The 17,949-nt window shown below is 48.4% G+C and overlaps 1 protein-coding gene across 1 annotated transcript; it reads right to left on the minus strand.

The window, feature by feature from the left end:
• Positions 1 to 659: 659 nt before the first annotated feature.
• AARSD1 (alanyl-tRNA synthetase domain containing 1) lies at positions 660 to 17,012 on the minus strand. Its single transcript, XM_055256908.2, has 12 exons — positions 16,936 to 17,012; positions 16,646 to 16,777; positions 11,272 to 11,431; positions 6,942 to 6,999; positions 6,511 to 6,667; positions 6,311 to 6,427; positions 5,951 to 6,081; positions 5,267 to 5,333; positions 4,985 to 5,076; positions 3,831 to 3,885; positions 1,932 to 2,026; positions 660 to 862 (listed from the first exon to the last, which is right to left on the minus strand). The coding sequence occupies exons 1-12, from the start codon at positions 16,972 to 16,974 to the stop codon at positions 727 to 729; spliced, it is 1,239 nt and encodes a 412-aa protein (XP_055112883.2). The 5' UTR covers positions 16,975 to 17,012; the 3' UTR covers positions 660 to 726.
• Positions 17,013 to 17,949: the final 937 nt, after the last annotated feature.

The following is a 17,949-nucleotide window of genomic DNA, read 5'->3' on the forward strand; positions in this document are numbered from 1 at the left end:
GTCAAGACGTGGAGACAGTCCTAGACAACATAGTGAAACCCCATCTCTACTAAAAGTACAAAAATTAGCTGGGCGTGGTGGTGCGAGCCTGTAGTTCCAGCTACTCGGGAGGCTGAGGCAGGAGATTAGTTTGAACCCGGGAGGTGGAGGTTGCAGTGAGCTGAGATCGCCCCACCGCACTCCAGCCTGGTGACAGAGCGAGACTCCATCTCAAACAAAAACAAAAACAAAAAAATTAGCCAGGCATGGTGGCACACACCTGTAATCCTGGCTACTCTGGAGACTGAGGCAGGAGAATCCCTTCAACCCAGGAGGCGGAGGTTGCAGTGAGCTGAGATCACACCACTATATCCAGCCTGGGCAACAAAGCAAGAGTCCATCTCAGGGGGTGGGGGGGTAGGGGCGGGAAAAAGCCGTGTGCCTTTGTGGATTATAACAAAAATATGGGAGCAGTGGACTCAGCTGATCAGATGTTCATTTTTTATCCAACTGAGTGCAAAAGCACAAGGTTTGGTATAAATTAATCCACCACCTTCTAAACATTACAGTGCATGAACCAAATTAGAAAATTATCTATTTACAAACAGAAAGTAACCACACAACCACAATGGAGTATACGGTATGAATTAGTCATATAAATACAAGTGGTAGTACAACCATTCTGAGTCAAACTATTTTATTGACCAAAAGATTCCTGTGGAAACAGGAGGTGAGTGCCCTAAGCCCTCACTCCTTAGCACTCTGCATGCTGATGTAGTCCTGGAGAAGCGCCTGCGCCTCCGTCCGCCGGCTCATCTTGGTGGCCTTGCCCTGAAAACGGCCTTTCTTCCCTGCTCCTTTGCCTTCCAGGACCTCAGCCACCCTGGGGAACAGAGGTATAGTCAGGGAGACTTTGAGGAAAAAGTCACAAAAAAAAAAAAACAAGGGCAGCTCTGAGTCTCTTTCCAGGGACTGGGAGAGGGATAAGAAGAGTAGATGACTTCTAGGAATCTTTCTTAAAAACACTTGCACATAGGCTGGACATGGTGGCTCACACCTGTAATCCCAGCACTTTGGGAGGCCAAGGCGGGTGGATCACCTGAGGTCAGGACTTCAAGACCGGCCTGACCAATAGGATGAAACCCCGTCTCTACTAAAAATACAAAAATTAGCCGTGTGTGGTGGTATGCACCATAATCCCAGCTACTCAGGAGGCTGAGACAGGAGAATTGCTTGAACCCGGGAGGCAGAGGTTGCAGTAAGCCGAGATGGTGCCATTGCACTCCAGCCTGGGCAACAAGAGTGAAACTTTTCTCAAAAAAACACTTGCACATATGCACAAAGATATATGTACCATCATCACATAAGAGTGAATAACTGGAAACAACATCAGTGTCTATGAATTGGGCTAGATAAATTATGTTAATCTCCAGAGGGCAGGGTGCTGTAATCCCAGCACTTCGGGAGGCCAAGGTGGGCAGATCACTTGATGTCAGGAGTTCGAGACCAGCCTGGCCAACATGGTGAAACTCTATCTGTACTAAAAACACAAAAAATTGGCCGGGTATGGTGGCGTGCACCTGTAATCCCAGCTACTTGAGTGGTTAAGGCAGGAAAATTGCTTAAACCCGGGAGGTGGTGGCTGCAGTGAGCTGAATAGCCTGGGCTCTCCAGCCTGGGTGACAGACTGAGACTCCATCTCAAAAAACAAAAACAAACACATTTCATAAAAACAAAAACAAAAACATACATGTGAGATGTGAAGCCAAAAGACCTTCATCTGTCAAACTGGAAATAACGGTAGTAATAATTACCTCTGCTCAGCCCACCTCACATGCCCATGATGTGAATTAAATGAGATCGCATATGTGATGGTCCTTTGAATCAGTAAAGGAATGTATTTGTAGGATACAGGCTCTACTACATGTGCAAGAGAGTCCATATAGAATTACCTGGGCCCCAGGGTCTCCACAGACGCAGGTGGCCCTGCCAGTAAGAAGAGTCCAGCACCTTTCTCATCGCCCACGGTTAAGAACAGGAGGGTCTCCTAGGAGGTAAGACAAGGAGATAAGCCGTGATACTTAAGGAGGTAGAGTCAACCCCCCTAAACCTTGCACTCTCTTCAATGTTAAGAACAGATTATTTCCCCCTAAACCACCAAGTGATGCTCCTGATGAATGAAGATACAGCCCCTCCACACTGGGCCAAGAAACTTTTTGAGAGCAACTATGGGAACTTAGGTGAAACATTAAGAAGGCAGCAGAAGACTGCTGATCCTGGCTAAGCATAAAATGCCTTTTATGGTTTCACTCTTGCAAACTTTTCCTCACCACACATCCTTTCCCGGCCACTGCCCAAACCACCAGGTTTCCCTCTGCCTGGCTGCCTCTGCCCCTTGTCTGTCTGATGACCTCTAAGCAGTCTTCAAGGGCCCCTCCCCTGAAACCTCCCTGTCCTTCAGGTAATATGCTCCTCCACCTCTAGCATTCATCACTCTATCATTCTAAATTATAAATGTCGACACACACATTTGTTTCCTAGACTAGAATATTAGCTCCTTGAGAATCAATTCTGTGTATACAGAAGAATTATGAAAAGAGACATACACAATGCTTTACCCATAGTAGGCATTCCAAAGAAGGGTTCTGGAGTAAATACAAAAGAGGTAATAGGGCATGGTGGCTCAAGCTTGCAGTCCCAACTACTCAGGAGGCTGATGTGGGAGGATTGCTTGAGCCTAGGAGTTCAAGACTGCAGTGAGCCATAATCACACCACTGTACTCCAGCCTGGGTGACAGAGCAAGACTCTGTCTCTGAAAAAAACAAACAAACAAAAGACCTGGAAATCTCTAGGCTAGAGACCATCAGGAGTGGGAAGAATAAGTAAAGCCAGAGGAAGAGGAAAATGGACGGGGATGGCTTTCAAAGGGGCTTGCCCACTTCTGTATTTACTTTTTTTTTTTTTTTTTGAGACAGTCTGTGTTGCCCAGGCTGGAGCGCAGTGGTGCAATCTTGGCTCACTGCAACCTCAGCCTCCAGGGTTCAAGCAATTCTCCTGCCTCAACCTCCCAAGTAGCTGGGTCTACAGGCACCTGCCACCACACCCAGCAAATTTTTGTTTTGTTTTGAGACAGAATCTCACTCTGTAGCCCAAGCTAGAGTGCTGTGGCACAATCTCAGCTCACTGCAACCCCTGCCTACCGGGCTCAAGAGATTCTCATGCCTCAGTCTCCCAAGTAGCTGGGATTACAGGCGCATGCCACCACGCCTGGCTAATTTTTTGTATTTTAGTAGAGACAGGGTTTCACCATGTTGCCCAGGGTGGTCTCGAACTCCTAAGCTGAGGCAATCCACCCGCCTCGGCCTCCCAAAGTGCTGGGATTACAGGCGTGAGCCACCATGCCTGGCCTGATTTTTCTATTTTTAATAGAAATGGGGTTTCATCATGTTGGCTAGGCTGGTCTCCTGACCTTAAGTGATCCACCCACCTTGGCCTCCCAAAGTGCTGGGATTACATGCATGAGCCACCGTGACCAGCCCACTCCTATATTTCTAATATTGGCTCCTCAGCACACAAACCTGAATGGCTTTGAGGAGCTAGAGCTCTGATGAAAGGAGCTCAGAAGCTAATAAATGTCACAGCCCCAGAAAGAGCAATAACATAGATCTAGCTCAACACCTAAAACAGAGCTTGGCATATAGCTAGTATTAAGAAAACAGTATTGAATGAATGGCTATTTCCTACTCCTCATGTGTTCATGTGGAGGGACTTCGGCTAAACTAGCGCGCCTCACTTATGTCTCCCTAGGTCTCTATCCAGGCTGGGGTAGAGAATCTCATGCTCCTCTTACCTCTGACCCAATCTCATTGGCAATGATATTCATGAACTCTGAATCACCCTCCTTCCTACAACAAAGGACACAGACATGAGACCCAGGTTGGAGTGGTGGCTGTGAAACTGCAGGAAGCCTGGCCCCTCCTTCTGGAGGCTGGCCTTGCTGCTATTTGTATACATAAAGTCCCATATCCCTTAGCCAAGAGAAAGTACTGGCTGAGAGCCAGCAAGCTGCCCTTCTCAGCCTCTGCAGTTTGTAATCAACCTCCAGGTTTGTTTCCATCTCCCTTAAATAGGATTCACCAGGATAAGCAGAAATCTGTTAGAAAGTAAAGGAGGAAGGGGATAGTCCTAAAGAAAGATACAGGCTGGACACGGTGGCTCACACCTGTAATCTCAGCACTTTGGGAGGCTGAGGTGGGCAGACTGCTTGAGGTCAGGAGTTCAAAATCAGCCTGGCCAACATGGGGAAACCCCAGCTCTACTAAAAATACAAAAGTTAGCCTGGTGTGGTGGCACATGCCTGTGATCCCAGCTACTCGGGAGGCTGAAGCACAAGAACCGCTTGAACCCAGGAGGCACAGGTTACAGTGAGGTGAGATCATGCCACTGCACTCCAGACACAGTAAGACTCCATCTCAAAAAACAAAAAACCAAAAAAACAAAAGATACAGAGTTACAGTAAAGATGTTAATATCAAACCCAGGAGGCCTGGTATGTAACTTTTTTTTTTTTTTTTTTCTCTTTTGAGATGGGGTCTCACTGTCGGTCCAGGCCGGAGTGCTGTGGCGTGATCTCTGCTCACCACAACCTCTGCCTCCCAGGTTCAAGTGATTCTCCTGCCTCAGCCTCCCGAGTAGCTGGGACTACAGGTGCATACTACCATGCCCGGCTAATTTTTGTACTTTTAGTAGAGAAGGGGTTTCACCATGCTGGCCAGGCTGGTTTCGAACTCCTGACCTTGTGATCCACCCACCTCAGCCTCCCAAAGTGCTGGGATTACAGGAGTGAGCCACCGCGCCCGGCCAGTAACATATTTCTTAGGATCTACTCAACCTTGAGAATACCAGTGAACAATCCACCTCCCACTGTACATTGCATATAGAGAAGACACTGAGCCCTAAGCCCAACACAGCTCCCCTTCCTTGTGTCCAGCTCCTAATTTCTCACCTGTGTAATACGACCACACCTCCCCAGTCTGGACTGTTCCTGAGGCTATGGGCAATGTGCACAGCCAGGTCTCTGAGCAGATTCAGGTTATTCTGAAATGGATATGGTAACTCAGTAGATAAATGGAAAGGATAACAATAGAGAGTATCAGTTTCCCTCCACCTCATTCTCCCCTTACTCCTACTTTGACAAACTACACATCTGCTTAGGCAGAAGACCAAGTCTGCAGAGCCTATTTTAGGCAGGGCCTGTGCCCTCTCTACCCTCCACGGAATAAATCACCTTCTGCAGGATCTTGGTGGAGTTCTGGAGCTTTTTCACTGCTTCCACATGATCCTCTGCTCCACACCTGAAAGAGAAAGGTCAGTGGAGACCTGTGCAGCTTCCCAGTCGTTTCTGATGTTGGGGACATAAATCAATAATTTCCTTCTTGCTATGGTGCCTCCCTGCAGTCAGAGACCAGGAGATATTCTAAGAGGTCTCTTAGGCAACTGGGAGAAAACACACAAAGGAATTAACCACTTTTCGTGGTTCTGATTTACTATCCAAAGCACTTGATTTTTTTTTTTTTTTTTTTTTTTTGAGACAGAGTCTTGCCCTATCGCCCAGGCTGGGGTGCACTGGCACGATCTTGGCTTACTGCAAGCTCCGCCTCCCGGGTTCACGCCATTCTCCTGCCTCAGCCTCCCGAGTAGCTGGGACTACAGGCACCCGCCACCACACCTGGCCAATTTCTTTTTGTATTTTTAGTACAGACGGGGTTTCACGGTGTTAGCCAGAAGGTCTTGATCTCCTGACCTCGTGATCCGACCGCCTCGGCCTCCCAAAGTTCTGGGATTACAGATATGAGCCACCACGCCTGGCCGCACTTTATCATTTATGATTGCATCTTATCTCCCAGAGGTAAGAGATTATGTTGAAAATCTCAGAAATGGGAGGTAATCGAAGGTACTGAAACAGGCATACTTAAGCAGAGCAGTCAGTGCTTTTTCAGTTCCATGACTTCTCTCCATCCACTTCAGCACCCGGTTCCCAGCCAGAAATATCAGGTTGGTTTTGTTCTTCTTCCCCTTCTCAGTGCCCAGAATCTTAATGACCTACATGAGGCAAGGGGGTAACACACACACACGTGTGCGCATGCATAAACCACAGCGAATCCTGGAACCTGAAGGCAGGAGAAACCTATCTCTTCCTCACCTCTGAAACAGTGAAGGGGAGATTTCACTTAGGACTCCTCAATTATCCCCCTCTCCCACTCCCAGCCCCATGTGACCCCCTCTCCCCCAATCCCTCTTCTCAGCCACTCCACAGCCATTCCTCACTTACCTGAAGGTCACTGAGATTGCTCACGTGGGTCCCACAGCACATGTTGGAATCAACGCCCTCGATGCTAACAACCCGAATGGGCCCAGCATGATCATCCGGCAAACCCCGGCCTCTCACCTGGACTCAAGGAGAGGGGAGGGACTGTCTGAATCTGATGAGGAATCATTCTGCAGAAACCATCCCTCTGGCTCTACCCTTACCTGCTCCACCTCAGGATCATCCAGGCTCAGTTCTCGGACATTCACAGGCAGCCGATCTCTGATTTTTTCATTAACGTTCTGCTCAATGGCAGCTACTTGCTCTGCAGTCATAGAGGGGGTGTCCAGCTCAATCGCACTCCGAAATCTCCCTAACTCCCTATCAGAAGTAGAGTGGCCACAGATAACATATCTTACTGAACAAGAAAAAGCTGAAAGCTTTTCCTCTAAAAACTAGAAAAAGCATACCCTCTCACCACTTTTTTTTTTTTTTTTTTTTTGAGACAGGCTTGCTGTCACCCATGCGGCCATTTGGTGGCAATCACAGCTCACCACAGCCTTAATCTCCCCAGCTCAAGCAATTCTCCCACCTCCGCCTCCCTCCCAGAGCCGGGATGGGCCTGCCTACAGTTAGTCTTATGCCTCCCACTCACCATGATGTTGTCTTCAGCTTAAATAGATGGTCAGCAACTGCCGTGATGAGATGCTGCCCTAAGCAAAGAGAGAGCAAGAGACAGGAGAAAAGTGAGAAGCCTACATACTCCCACAATGATAAAATAAGAGCTACAATGATAAAAGCACAGAAATTCTCCTTGCTGAAGACCTGCTAAGCACTGGGTAATACACTTTAGATACTTTATTGAAAATCACAATGAGAATTCTGCAAGAGGCCTTATGATACCATTTCACAGATGAGGAAACTGAAGCCTAGAGAGATCAAATAACTTGCCATGGCAATGTAACTTATGAGGGACTGGACTTGAACTTAAGTTCCTTCTTTTTTTTTTTTGAGACAGTCTCATTCTGTTGCCCAGGCTGGAGTGCAGGGGCTCACTGCAGCCTCCGCCTCCCAGGATCAAGTGATTCTCGTGCCTCAGCCTCCTGAATAGCTGGGATTATAGACATGCATCACCGTGCCCAGCTAATCTTTCTACTTTTGGTAGAAACGGGGTTTCACCACATTGGCCAGGCTGGTCTTGAACTCTTGACCTCAAGTGATCCACCCGCCTTGGCCTCCCACAGTGCTGGGATTACAGGTGTGAGCCACTGTGCTTGGTGAACTTAAGTTCCAATATGCAGCATTCATCCGTTCAACAAGTATTTATTGAGTACCTACCACATGCAAGGCACAGGGCCGGACATAAGACATACAGCAGCATCCCTGATTGACAAGAGTGATGATGAGGAGAAAGAAGAGGAAGAGGAGGAAGAAATGGAGAAACAGGAGGAACTGACCATCAAGGAAGAGGGAAAAAGACAGCCAAAGGCCTTAAGGAAGAAAGAAGTAGCGTATGTCAAAGGAATCCAGAGATGACAAGCATGGCCAGGATGCAGCCAGCAAGAGGTGAAGGGGCACCAGATGAGGCTACAGCAGTAGACAAGAGCCACCCAGACACAGCTTGTATGCCATGGTAAAAAGTTTGGCTTTACACGAAGACCTACAGGAAGCCTCTGAAGAGCTTTAAGCAGAGGAGTGACATAATATTTTCATTTTTAAAAATTTATTTCAGTAGGGCACGCTGGCTCACTCCTGTAATCCCAGCACTTTGAGAGGCCAAGGCAGGGGATCACGAGGTCAAGAGTTTGAGACCAGCCTGAAACAACGTGGTGAAACCTCACTTCTACTAAAAATACAAAAATTAGCTGGGCCGGGCGCAATGGCTCACACTTGTAATCCCAGCACTTTGGGAGGCCGAGGCGGGCGGATCACGAGGTCAGGAGATCGAGACCACGGTGAAACCCCGTCTCTACTAAAAAAAAATACAAAAAATTAGCCGGGCGTCTGGTGGCGGGCGCCTGTAGTCCCAGCTACTCAGAGAGGCTGAGGCAGGAGAATGGCATGAACCCAGGAGGCGGAGCTTGCAGTGAGTCGAGATTGCGCCACTGCACTCCAGCCTGGGCGACAGAACGAGACTCCGTCTCAAAAAAAAAAAAAAAAAAAAAAAAAAATTAGCCAGGCGTGGTGGCACGCACCTGTAATCCCAGCTACTCAGGAGGCTGAGTTACTTGAATCCCAAGGGTGGAGGTTGCAGTGAGCCAAGATTGCACCACAGCATTCCAGCCTGGGCAACGAAGCGAGACTGTCTCAAAAAAAAATAAAAATAAAAAATAAAATTTATTTCATTTTACATATTTATTTTTATTTATTTTTGTTCTTTTTTTTTTTTTTTTTTTGAGATGGAGTATTGCTCTGTCACCCAGGCTGGAGTGCAGTGGCACAATCTCGGCTCACTGCAACCTCTGCCTCTCGGGTTCAAGTGATTCCCCCGCCTCAGCCTCCCAAGTAGCCGGGATTACAGGTGCACGCCACCGTGCCTGGCTAATTTTTGTACTTTTAGTAGAGTCAGGGTTTCACCATGTTGACCAGGTTGGTCTCAAACTCCTGACCTCAGGTGATCTGCCCACCTCAGCTTCCCAAAGTGCTGGGATTACAGGCATGAGCCACTGCGCTCAGTCTGTTTTTATTTTTCTTGTTTACATTTCCACTTTAAGTTATATTTATTTATGCCGGGTGCGGTGGCTCAAGCCTGTAATCCCAGCACTTTGGGAGGCCGAGGCGAGCAGATCACAAGGTCAGGAGTTCAAGACCATCCTGGCCAACATGATGAACCCCCATCTCTACTAAAAATACAAAAATTAGCCGGACGTGGTGGTGCATGCCTGTAATCCCAGCTACTCAGGAGGCTGAGGCAGGAGAATCACTTGAACCCAGGAGGCAGAGGATGCAGTGAGCCAAGACTGCACCACTGCACTCCAGCCTGGGCAACAGAGCAAGACTTTATCTCAAAAAAAAAAAAAAAGTTATATTTACTTTTTTGAGATGGAGTCTTGCTCTGTTGCCCAGGCTGGCATGCAGTGGTGCCATCTCAGCTCACTGCCACCTCTGGCTCCCAGGTTTAAGCAATTCTGCCTCAGCCTCCTGAGTGGCTGGGACTACAGGCATGCACCACCACGCCCAGCTAATTTTTGTATTTTTAGTAGAGACAGGGTTTCACAATGTTGGCCAGGCTGGTCTCGAACTCCTGGCCTCAAATGCCTGACCTCATGATCTATCTGACTTGGCCTCCCAAAATGCTGGGATTACAGGCGTGAGCCACCATGCGCAGCCTATATTTATTTTCTGAGATAGGGTCTCACTATCTTGCTCAGGCTGGTATGGAATTCCTAGCCTCAAGCGATCTTCGCGTGTCAGCCTCCCAAAGTGTTAGGACTATAGCAGCGAGCCACAGTGCCCAGCCATTTTTCCTTTTTTTTTTTTTTTTTTGAGATGGAGTCTCGCTCTGTCGCAAGACTGGAGTGCAGTGGCACAATCTCGGCTCACTGCAACCTCCACCTCCCAGGTTCAAGCGATTCTCCTGCCTCAGCCTCCTGAGCAGCTAGGACTACAGGCGCGCACCACCTAATTTTTGTATTTTTAGTAGAGACAGGGTTTCATCATGTTGGCCAGGATGGTCTTGATCTCTTAACTTCATGATCTGCCCGCCTTGGCCTCCCAAAGTGCTGGGATTATAGGCATGAGCCACCGCACCTGGCCGCCATATTTTCATTTTTAAGATTGTTCAGCTGCGCGCAGTAGCTCCCGCCTGTAATCCCAGCACATTGAGAAGCCGAGGCGGGCAGATCACGAGGTCTGGAGTTCCAAGACCAGCCTGGCCAACATGGTGAAACCCCATCTCTACTAAAAATACAAAAATTAGCCGGGCATGGTGGCACGCACCTGTAATCCCAGCTACTCGGGAGGCCAAGGCAAGAGACCACTTGAACCCGGGAGGTGAGGTTGCAGTGAGCTGAGATCGTGCCACTGCACTCCAGCCTGGACAGAGTGAGACTCCCAACTCAAAAAAAAAAAAAGACTGTTCTGGTGCTATGTGGATAATGGGCTACAGAGGAGCCGGATGAATGTGGGGCAATCAATTAGGAAACTGTTAGAGAGGTCCAGGGGGAAGACGGTTAGGAGCTGGGACTAGGATGACAGTGACTGTGGAAAGAAGTGGACAGACATTTAGAAAACAAACCAACAGGCCGAGCGGGGTGGCTCATGCCTGTAATCCCAGCACTTTGGGAGGCCAAGGTGGGCAGATTATCTGAGGTCAGGAGTTCGAGACCAGCCTGACCAACATGGTGAAACACCGTCTCTATTAAAAATACAAAATTAGCCAGGCATGGTGGTGGGTGCCTATAATCCCAGCTACTCGGGAGGCTGAGGCAGGAGGATCGCTTGAACCTGGGAGGCAGAGGTTGCAGTGAGCTGAGCGCCACTGCACTCCAGCCTGGGCAACAGAGCGAAACTCTGTGTCCAAAAAAAAAAAAAAGAAAAGAAACCAACAGGACTCAGTGATTGGCTGGCTGTCTATGCTTGAAGAGGTATCTGGAATAACTTCCAGAACTTGAGTGACTAGGTGTATGCTGATGCCCTGCTATGAACACACAGGATGCTAATGAAAGACCAGGAGGGAGGGGAAGGCTTTTTGTTTCATTTTGGACATTTTGAGTTTGAAAAGGCTGTGAGACATCCAGCTGGAGATATCGAGTGGGAAGCTGATAATACCTAAATCCAGCAGTTATTCTAATACTTTTTTTACTTCAATTGTTCATGTTGCTGTTATAACATTTAGGATATCCTTCCCGAATTACAGCTGATTCTGAATAGTCTGTCTCTTCCAAAAGGTTAACTCCTAGAGAACCCAAACTATGTCTCAGTCATCACAGCAACCCCATACATGGCAACTACTCCAGTGTTATGTCCCCCAACCCAGCCTTTACCTGAATGCTGCTGCATGTGGTCAAACCTCCGCTCCCAATCTACCTGGACCAGAACCTGGCTTCCTGGATCCAGGGGGGTCTGTGTGAAATGATCAGCCTGTTCCCCGTGGCGAGTCACTCTCAGCACAGAGATGTCATTGATTGTACCACGGTCATCAGGCTGGTGGAAATAAGTAAATGTAATCAATGGCAAGGCAGGGCTCACCCTAACTTCTAGGTACAAAGACCCTCTAGGGTGAGAGACCCAGAATTTGGGCTCCCTAAGGGAGAGGGAGAAAGCAATGCCAAGTGAAATGAGTCCACTTTGTTCCATGAGAGGATTCTCAGTCCTTTTCATTCTAAACACCTATGTGTTGTGATCTTCAGAATAACAGAATTAAAGAGATTGTAACCGTCAGGCCCCTGAGCCCAAGCCAAGCCATTGCACCCCCTGTGACTTGTACGTATACATCCAGATGGCCTGAAGTAACTGAAGATCCACAAAAGTAAAAATAGCCTTAACCAATGACATTCCACCATTGTGATTTGTTTCTGCCCCACCCTAACTGATCAATGTACTTTGTAATCTCCCCCACCCTTAAGAAGGTTCTTTGTAATTCTCCCTACCCCTGAGAATGTACTTTGCGAGATCCACCCCCTGCCCCCAAAACATTGCTCCAACTCCACCGCCTATCCCAAAACCTATAAGAACTAATGATAATCCACCACCCTTTGCTGACCCTCTTTTCGGACTCAATCCGCTTGCACCCCGGTGAAATAAACAGCCATGTTGCTCACACAAAGCCTGTTTGGTGGTCTCTTTGCACGGATGCGCGTGAAAGTAACTACAGCAACAAAATTTTAGTAAAACCCGAAGAACCTTAATCCTCAACTCTCCTTGCCTTAGTCTAGATTCTTTAGTAGTCTCTAAAATGATCTGATTTTTCCTCCCTCCCTCCACTCCATCCTCTTGCAGTGCTACTAGAATTAGATTAAAAAATGTTCATTTAGGGCATGGTAGCTTATTCCTGTAATCCCACCACTTTGGGAGGCCAAGGCAAGAGGATTGCTTGAGATCAGACTGGACAACACAGTGAGACCCCACCTCTATGAAAAATAAAAAATTAGCTGGCCATGATACTCCCTGCTACTTGGGAGGCTGAGGTGGGAGAATCACTTGAGCCCAAAAGGTTGAGGCTGCAGTGTGCTATGATTGTGCCACTGCACTCCAGCCTGGGTGACAGAGTGAGACATTATCTCATTTAAAAAAAAAAAAAAAGGGGGCCAGGTGCAGTGGCTGACACCTGTAATCCCAGCACTTCGGAAGGCCGAAGCGGGCAGATCACAAGGTCAGGAGATCAAGACCATCCTGGCCAACATGGTGAAACCCCGTCTCTACTAAAATACAAAAAATTAATTGGGCATGGTGGTGCACACCTGTAGTCCCAGCTACTCAGGAGACTGAGGCAGGGCAATTGCTTGAACCTGGCAGACGGAGACTGCAGTGAGCCGAGATCATGCCGCTGCGCTCCAGCCTGGCAACAGAGCAAGACACCATCTTAAAAAAAAAAAGTTCACTCATTTTAAAAAGTTTCAAGTGCCAACGCTTACAAAAGACTGTGCCAGCCCAAGAATACAATGTAAACAAGATATGGTGCCTCATGGAACTTAAGAGTCTAGAGAACAGAGGCTGGAAAACAGACAATTGCAATATGACCTATAACATGCCATAATATGAAAAAGTATATGATGCTAGAGAACCTCAAAGGAAAGAGACCTAACAGTCTTGGGGAATCGAAAAAGACTTCCTGAAAGAAATGGTTGTGGGGAAAAGAAAGAGAGATCATATTGTTACTGTGACTGTGTGGAAAGAAGTAGACATAGGAGACTCCATTTTGTTCTGTACTAAGAAAAATTCTTCTGCCTTGAGATGCTGTTAATCTATAACCTTACCCCCAACCCCGTGCTCTCTGAAACATGTGCTGTGTCAACTCAGGGTTAAATGGATTAAGGGCTGTGCAAGATGTGCTTTGTTGTTTTTTGGTTTTTTTTTTTTTTTTTTTTAGACGGAGTCTCGCTCTGTCACCCACACTGGAGTGCAGTGGCGCGATCTCGCCTCACTGCAAGCTCCGCCTCCTGGGTTCACGCCATTCTCCTGCCTCAGCCTCCCGAGTAGATGGGATTACAGGCGCCTGCCACCACGCCCGCCTAATTTTTTGTATTTTTAGTAGAGACGGGGTTTCACCGTGTTAGCCAGGATGGTCTCGATCTCCTGACCTCGTAATCCGCCCGCCTCGGCCTCCCAAAGTGCTGGGATTACAGGCGTGAGCCACTGCGCCCGGCCTAGATGTGCTTTGTTAAACAGATGCTTGAAGGCAGCATGCTCATTAAGAGTCATCGCCACTCCCTAATCTCAAGTACCCAGGGACACAAAAACTGCCGAAGGCCGCAGGGCCCTCTGCCTAGGAAAGCCAGGTATTGTCCAAGGTTTCTCCCCATGTGATAGTCTGAAATATGGCCTCGTGGGAAAGGAAAGACCTGACTGTCCCCCAGCCCGACACCCGTAAAGGGTCTGTGCTGAGTAGGATTAGTGTAAGAGGAAGGAAGGCCTCTTTGCAGTTGAGACAAGAGGAAGGCATCTGTCTCCTGCCCGTCCCTGGGCAATGGAATGTCTCAGTATAAAAACCGATTGTATGTTCCATCTACTGAGATAGGGGAAAACCGCCTTAGGGCTGGAGGTGGGACATGCGGGCAACAATACTGCTCTGTAAGGCATTGAGATGTTTATGTGTATGCATATCCAAAGCACAGCACTTAATTCTTTACCTTGTCTATGATGCAGAGACCTTTGTTCACGTGTTTATGTGCTGACCTTCTCCCCACTATTATCCTATGACCCTGACACATCCCCCTCTCTGAGAAACACCCAAGAATGATCAATAAATACTAAGTGAACTCAGAGGCCTGCGGGATCCTCCATATGCTGAACGCTGGTCCCCTGGGCCCCTTTATTTCTCTTTACTTTGTCTCTGTGTCTTTTTCTTTTCCAAGTCTCTCGTTCCACCTAATGAGAAACACAGGTGTGGAGGGGCAACCCACTCCTTCAATGCTGTCTAAAATGAGATCTTCTATGTATACTTGAGGTCACAGGTTTTCCTTCAGCAGATCAGGGAAATCTTCACAGTGGGAAAATCACCATAATAATGACTGATATGAAATTGGAACTTTCTCAGTACCAAGTCTACTGAACATGTTCTCTCATGTCACTTATTTGCTTAAGAACCTGAGTGGAGGCCAGGGCAGTGCCTCACACCTGTAGGCCCAGCACTTTGGGAGGCCAAGGTGGGAGGACTGTTTGAGGCCAGGAGTTCAAGATCAGCCTGGGCAGGCCGGGCGCGGTGGCTCACGCTTGTAATCCCAGCACTTTGGGAGGCCGAGGCGGGCGGATCACGAGGTCAGGAGATCGAGACCACGGTGAAACCCCGTCTTTACTAAAAAAAAATACAAAAAATTGGCCGGGCGCGGTGGCTCACGCTTGTAATCCCAGCACTTTGGGAGGCCGAGGCGGGCGGATCACGAGGTCAGGAGATCGAGACCACAGTGAAACCCCGTCTCTACTAAAAATACAAAAAATTAGCCGGGCGTGGTGGCGGGCGCCTGTAGTCCCAGCTACTTGGAGAGGCTGAGGCAGGAGAATGGCGGGAACCCGGCAGGCGGAGCTTGCAGTGAGCCGAGATTGCGCCACTGCACTCCAGCCTGGGTGACAGAGCGAGACTCCGTCTCAAAAAAAACAAAACAACAACAAAAAAAAAAATACAAAAAATTGGCCGGGCGCGGTGGCTCACGCTTGTAATCCCAGCACTTTGGGAGGCCGAGGCGGGCGGATCACGAGGTCAGGAGATCGAGACCACAGTGAAACCCCGTCTCTACTAAAAATACAAAAAATTAGCCGGGCGTGGTGGCGGGCGCCTGTGGTCCCAGCTACTCGGAGAGGCTGAGGCAGGAGAATGGCGTGAACTCGGGAGGTGGAGCTTGCAGTGAGCCGAGATTGCGCCACTGCACTCCAGCCTGGGCGACACAGCGAGACTCTGTCTCAAAAAAAAAAAAAAAAGATCAGCCTGGGTAATAAAGTGAGACCTCATCTCTACAAAAAGGCAGCCAAGCATGTTGGTTGTGCACCTGTAGTCCCCACTACTGGAGAGGCTAAAACAGGAGGATTGCTTAAGCTTGGGAGTTCGAGGCTGCAGTGAGCTAGATCAGGCCACTGCACTCCAGCCTGGGTGACATAGCAAGATCTTGTCTCTTAAAAATAAAAAAGAAAGAAAATAACCTGCATGGTTCACTGCAGATTCCTGACTGAAGGCCACACACCTTAATACACCTTTTTATTTTCTTTTGAGACGGAGTCTTGCTCTGTCCCCCACGCTGAAGTGCAGTGGCACAATCTTGGCTCACTGCAACTTCAGCCTCCCGGTTCAAGTGATTCTCCTGCCTTGGCCTCCCGAGTGGCTGGGACTACAGGCGCCTGCCAGTATGCCTGGTTAATTTTTATATTTTTAGTAGAGACAAGGTTTCATCATGTTGGTCAGGCTACTCAGGAGGCTGAGGCAGGAGAATCACTTGAATCCAGGAGGCAGAGGTTGCAGTGAGCCGAGATTGTGCCACCGCACTTCAGCCTGATGACAGCGCAAGATTCCATCTCAAAAAAAAAAAGAAAGAAAAGAAAAGAAACAAAAGCCTTTCTCATAATGCCCACCTTTGATGTTATTATCCTCCTCTTCCATCTTCACAATGTACCTCACTTGCACTCATGTTGTACCTAGTCCTCATCACAGCACTGATAAGTATGCTCTCTGCTGTACTACTGTAACCCGTCCATCTCACCTGAACTCCTTCAGGAACATCTTTTTCAGTCCCTAACACCCGAAGCTAATTCCTTCCTTGGGGCCTTTGCACCCGCTATTCTATCTGCCTGAATACTCCCTCTGCCCCACAGCACCACTAGATAATTGCAAAGACTCGCCCCCTCACTTCGTTTAGGTCTCTACTGAAATAACTTACCCTTCATCTAGACAAGCATCCCATCACTCTCTTTCCCTTTACTTGGTTTTTGTTTATTACTTATTATACCTAGGACACACAGTTGTCTTCAATAAACATTCCACGTATATAAAGGCATTGTGTTGTTCACTGGTTATCCTTACATCCTGGAATATCTAGCATATGTTATGTCTAGATAAGCATTTGCTAATAAATATTTATTAAATGAATAACAAAATGAATTAAACTAAGGCTCATCTGAATTCATTATGGCTGAGAAAAAAAGGGCAGGAGAGCATTTTCTGCTTGAGCACAAAGAACTTGGGGGCTTCTTGGGAAGAGATCATTTTGGTACCTGTCCCCCGCCCTCAGGGAAAAGCAATGTGTCTTCCAGCACTACTTGGAAACCGCTCAGCACTTCTTTCTTGCCGTTGCTCCCTTCAGTCTGCAGCTCCGCGGGACGGCAGGAGACCACGGTGGTGGTGAACTGAACAGAGAGGAATGAGAGAATAAGCCCCGACCCCAGGCCTAGCCCTCTCCACACCAGGACAGAATCCCATGTTGGCACACCCTACAGTGGCGCCCTCTTCCCCAAACCGCCTTGCCGGCCCGGCAGTCTCAAGTGCCTCACCCGTGACGCCGTACCTCTCGCGCATAGCTGTCACGCTGACACCAGAACGCCATACCTGCAGACGTGTGGGGAGGTGCACGCGCAGAGAAGCCTGGGAGCGAACGGAGAGCGACGTGGGACAAACGTCATTAAGGGCGCGTGTCTGCGCAGAAGCAGGAGGGTGAGGAATGGAATGCGGTTTGGATAAGTTTACTGAAAAGGCGAATTGCATATTTGCTGGGTTGTTTAACGACTGTTCTAAGGCTTTACAAAGGACAAGACCAGAAAGAAAAAAACAAACAAACAAAAACAAAAAAACGCGACCTGGACAAGGCACGTGGTTTAGTGAGCCCCTTGGGGCCCCAGGGATGTAAGTATTCTGGCTGCGGAATCCCAGCTGCATAGAGGCGGGGACGGGACTGGCATGGTTACTGAGCAGCACTGCCCAGTAGAAATAGAAAGCAAGGGGCTGGGGGAGGTGGCTCACGCCTGTAATCCCAGCATTTTGGGAGGTCGAGGTGGGTGGATCACCTCAGGCCAGGAGTTCGAGACCAGCCTGGCCAACATAGTGAAATTCTGTCTCTACTAAAAATACAAAAATTAGCCGGGCGTGGTGGCGGGCGCCTGTAATCCCAGCTACGCGGGAGGCTGAGGCAGGAGAATCGCTGGAACCCGGGAGGCAGGGTTGCAGTGAGCAGAGATTGCACCACTACACTCCAGCCTGGGCAACAGTGCGAGACTCCGTCTCAAAAAAAAAAAAAAAGAGTAAACAATTTGGCCAGCGTGGCCAACATGGTGAAACCCTGTTTCTACTAAAAATACAAAAACATTAGCCAGGCGTGGTGGCACACGCCTATATAATCCCAGCTACTCGGGAGGCTGAGGCAGGAGAATCACTTTAACCCGAGAGGAGGAGGTTGCAGTGAGCCGAAATCGCACCACTGCACTCCACCCTGGGTAACCCAGCGAGACTCCGTCTGAAGAAAATAAAATAAAATAAAACAAAATAAAATTTAAAAAAATAGTTTGGGCCGGACACAGTGGCTCAC

The sequence above is a fragment of the Symphalangus syndactylus genome, chromosome 20 (genome assembly GCF_028878055.3).
Source record: "Symphalangus syndactylus isolate Jambi chromosome 20, NHGRI_mSymSyn1-v2.1_pri, whole genome shotgun sequence".
Classification (NCBI taxonomy): Eukaryota; Metazoa; Chordata; class Mammalia; order Primates; family Hylobatidae; genus Symphalangus; species Symphalangus syndactylus.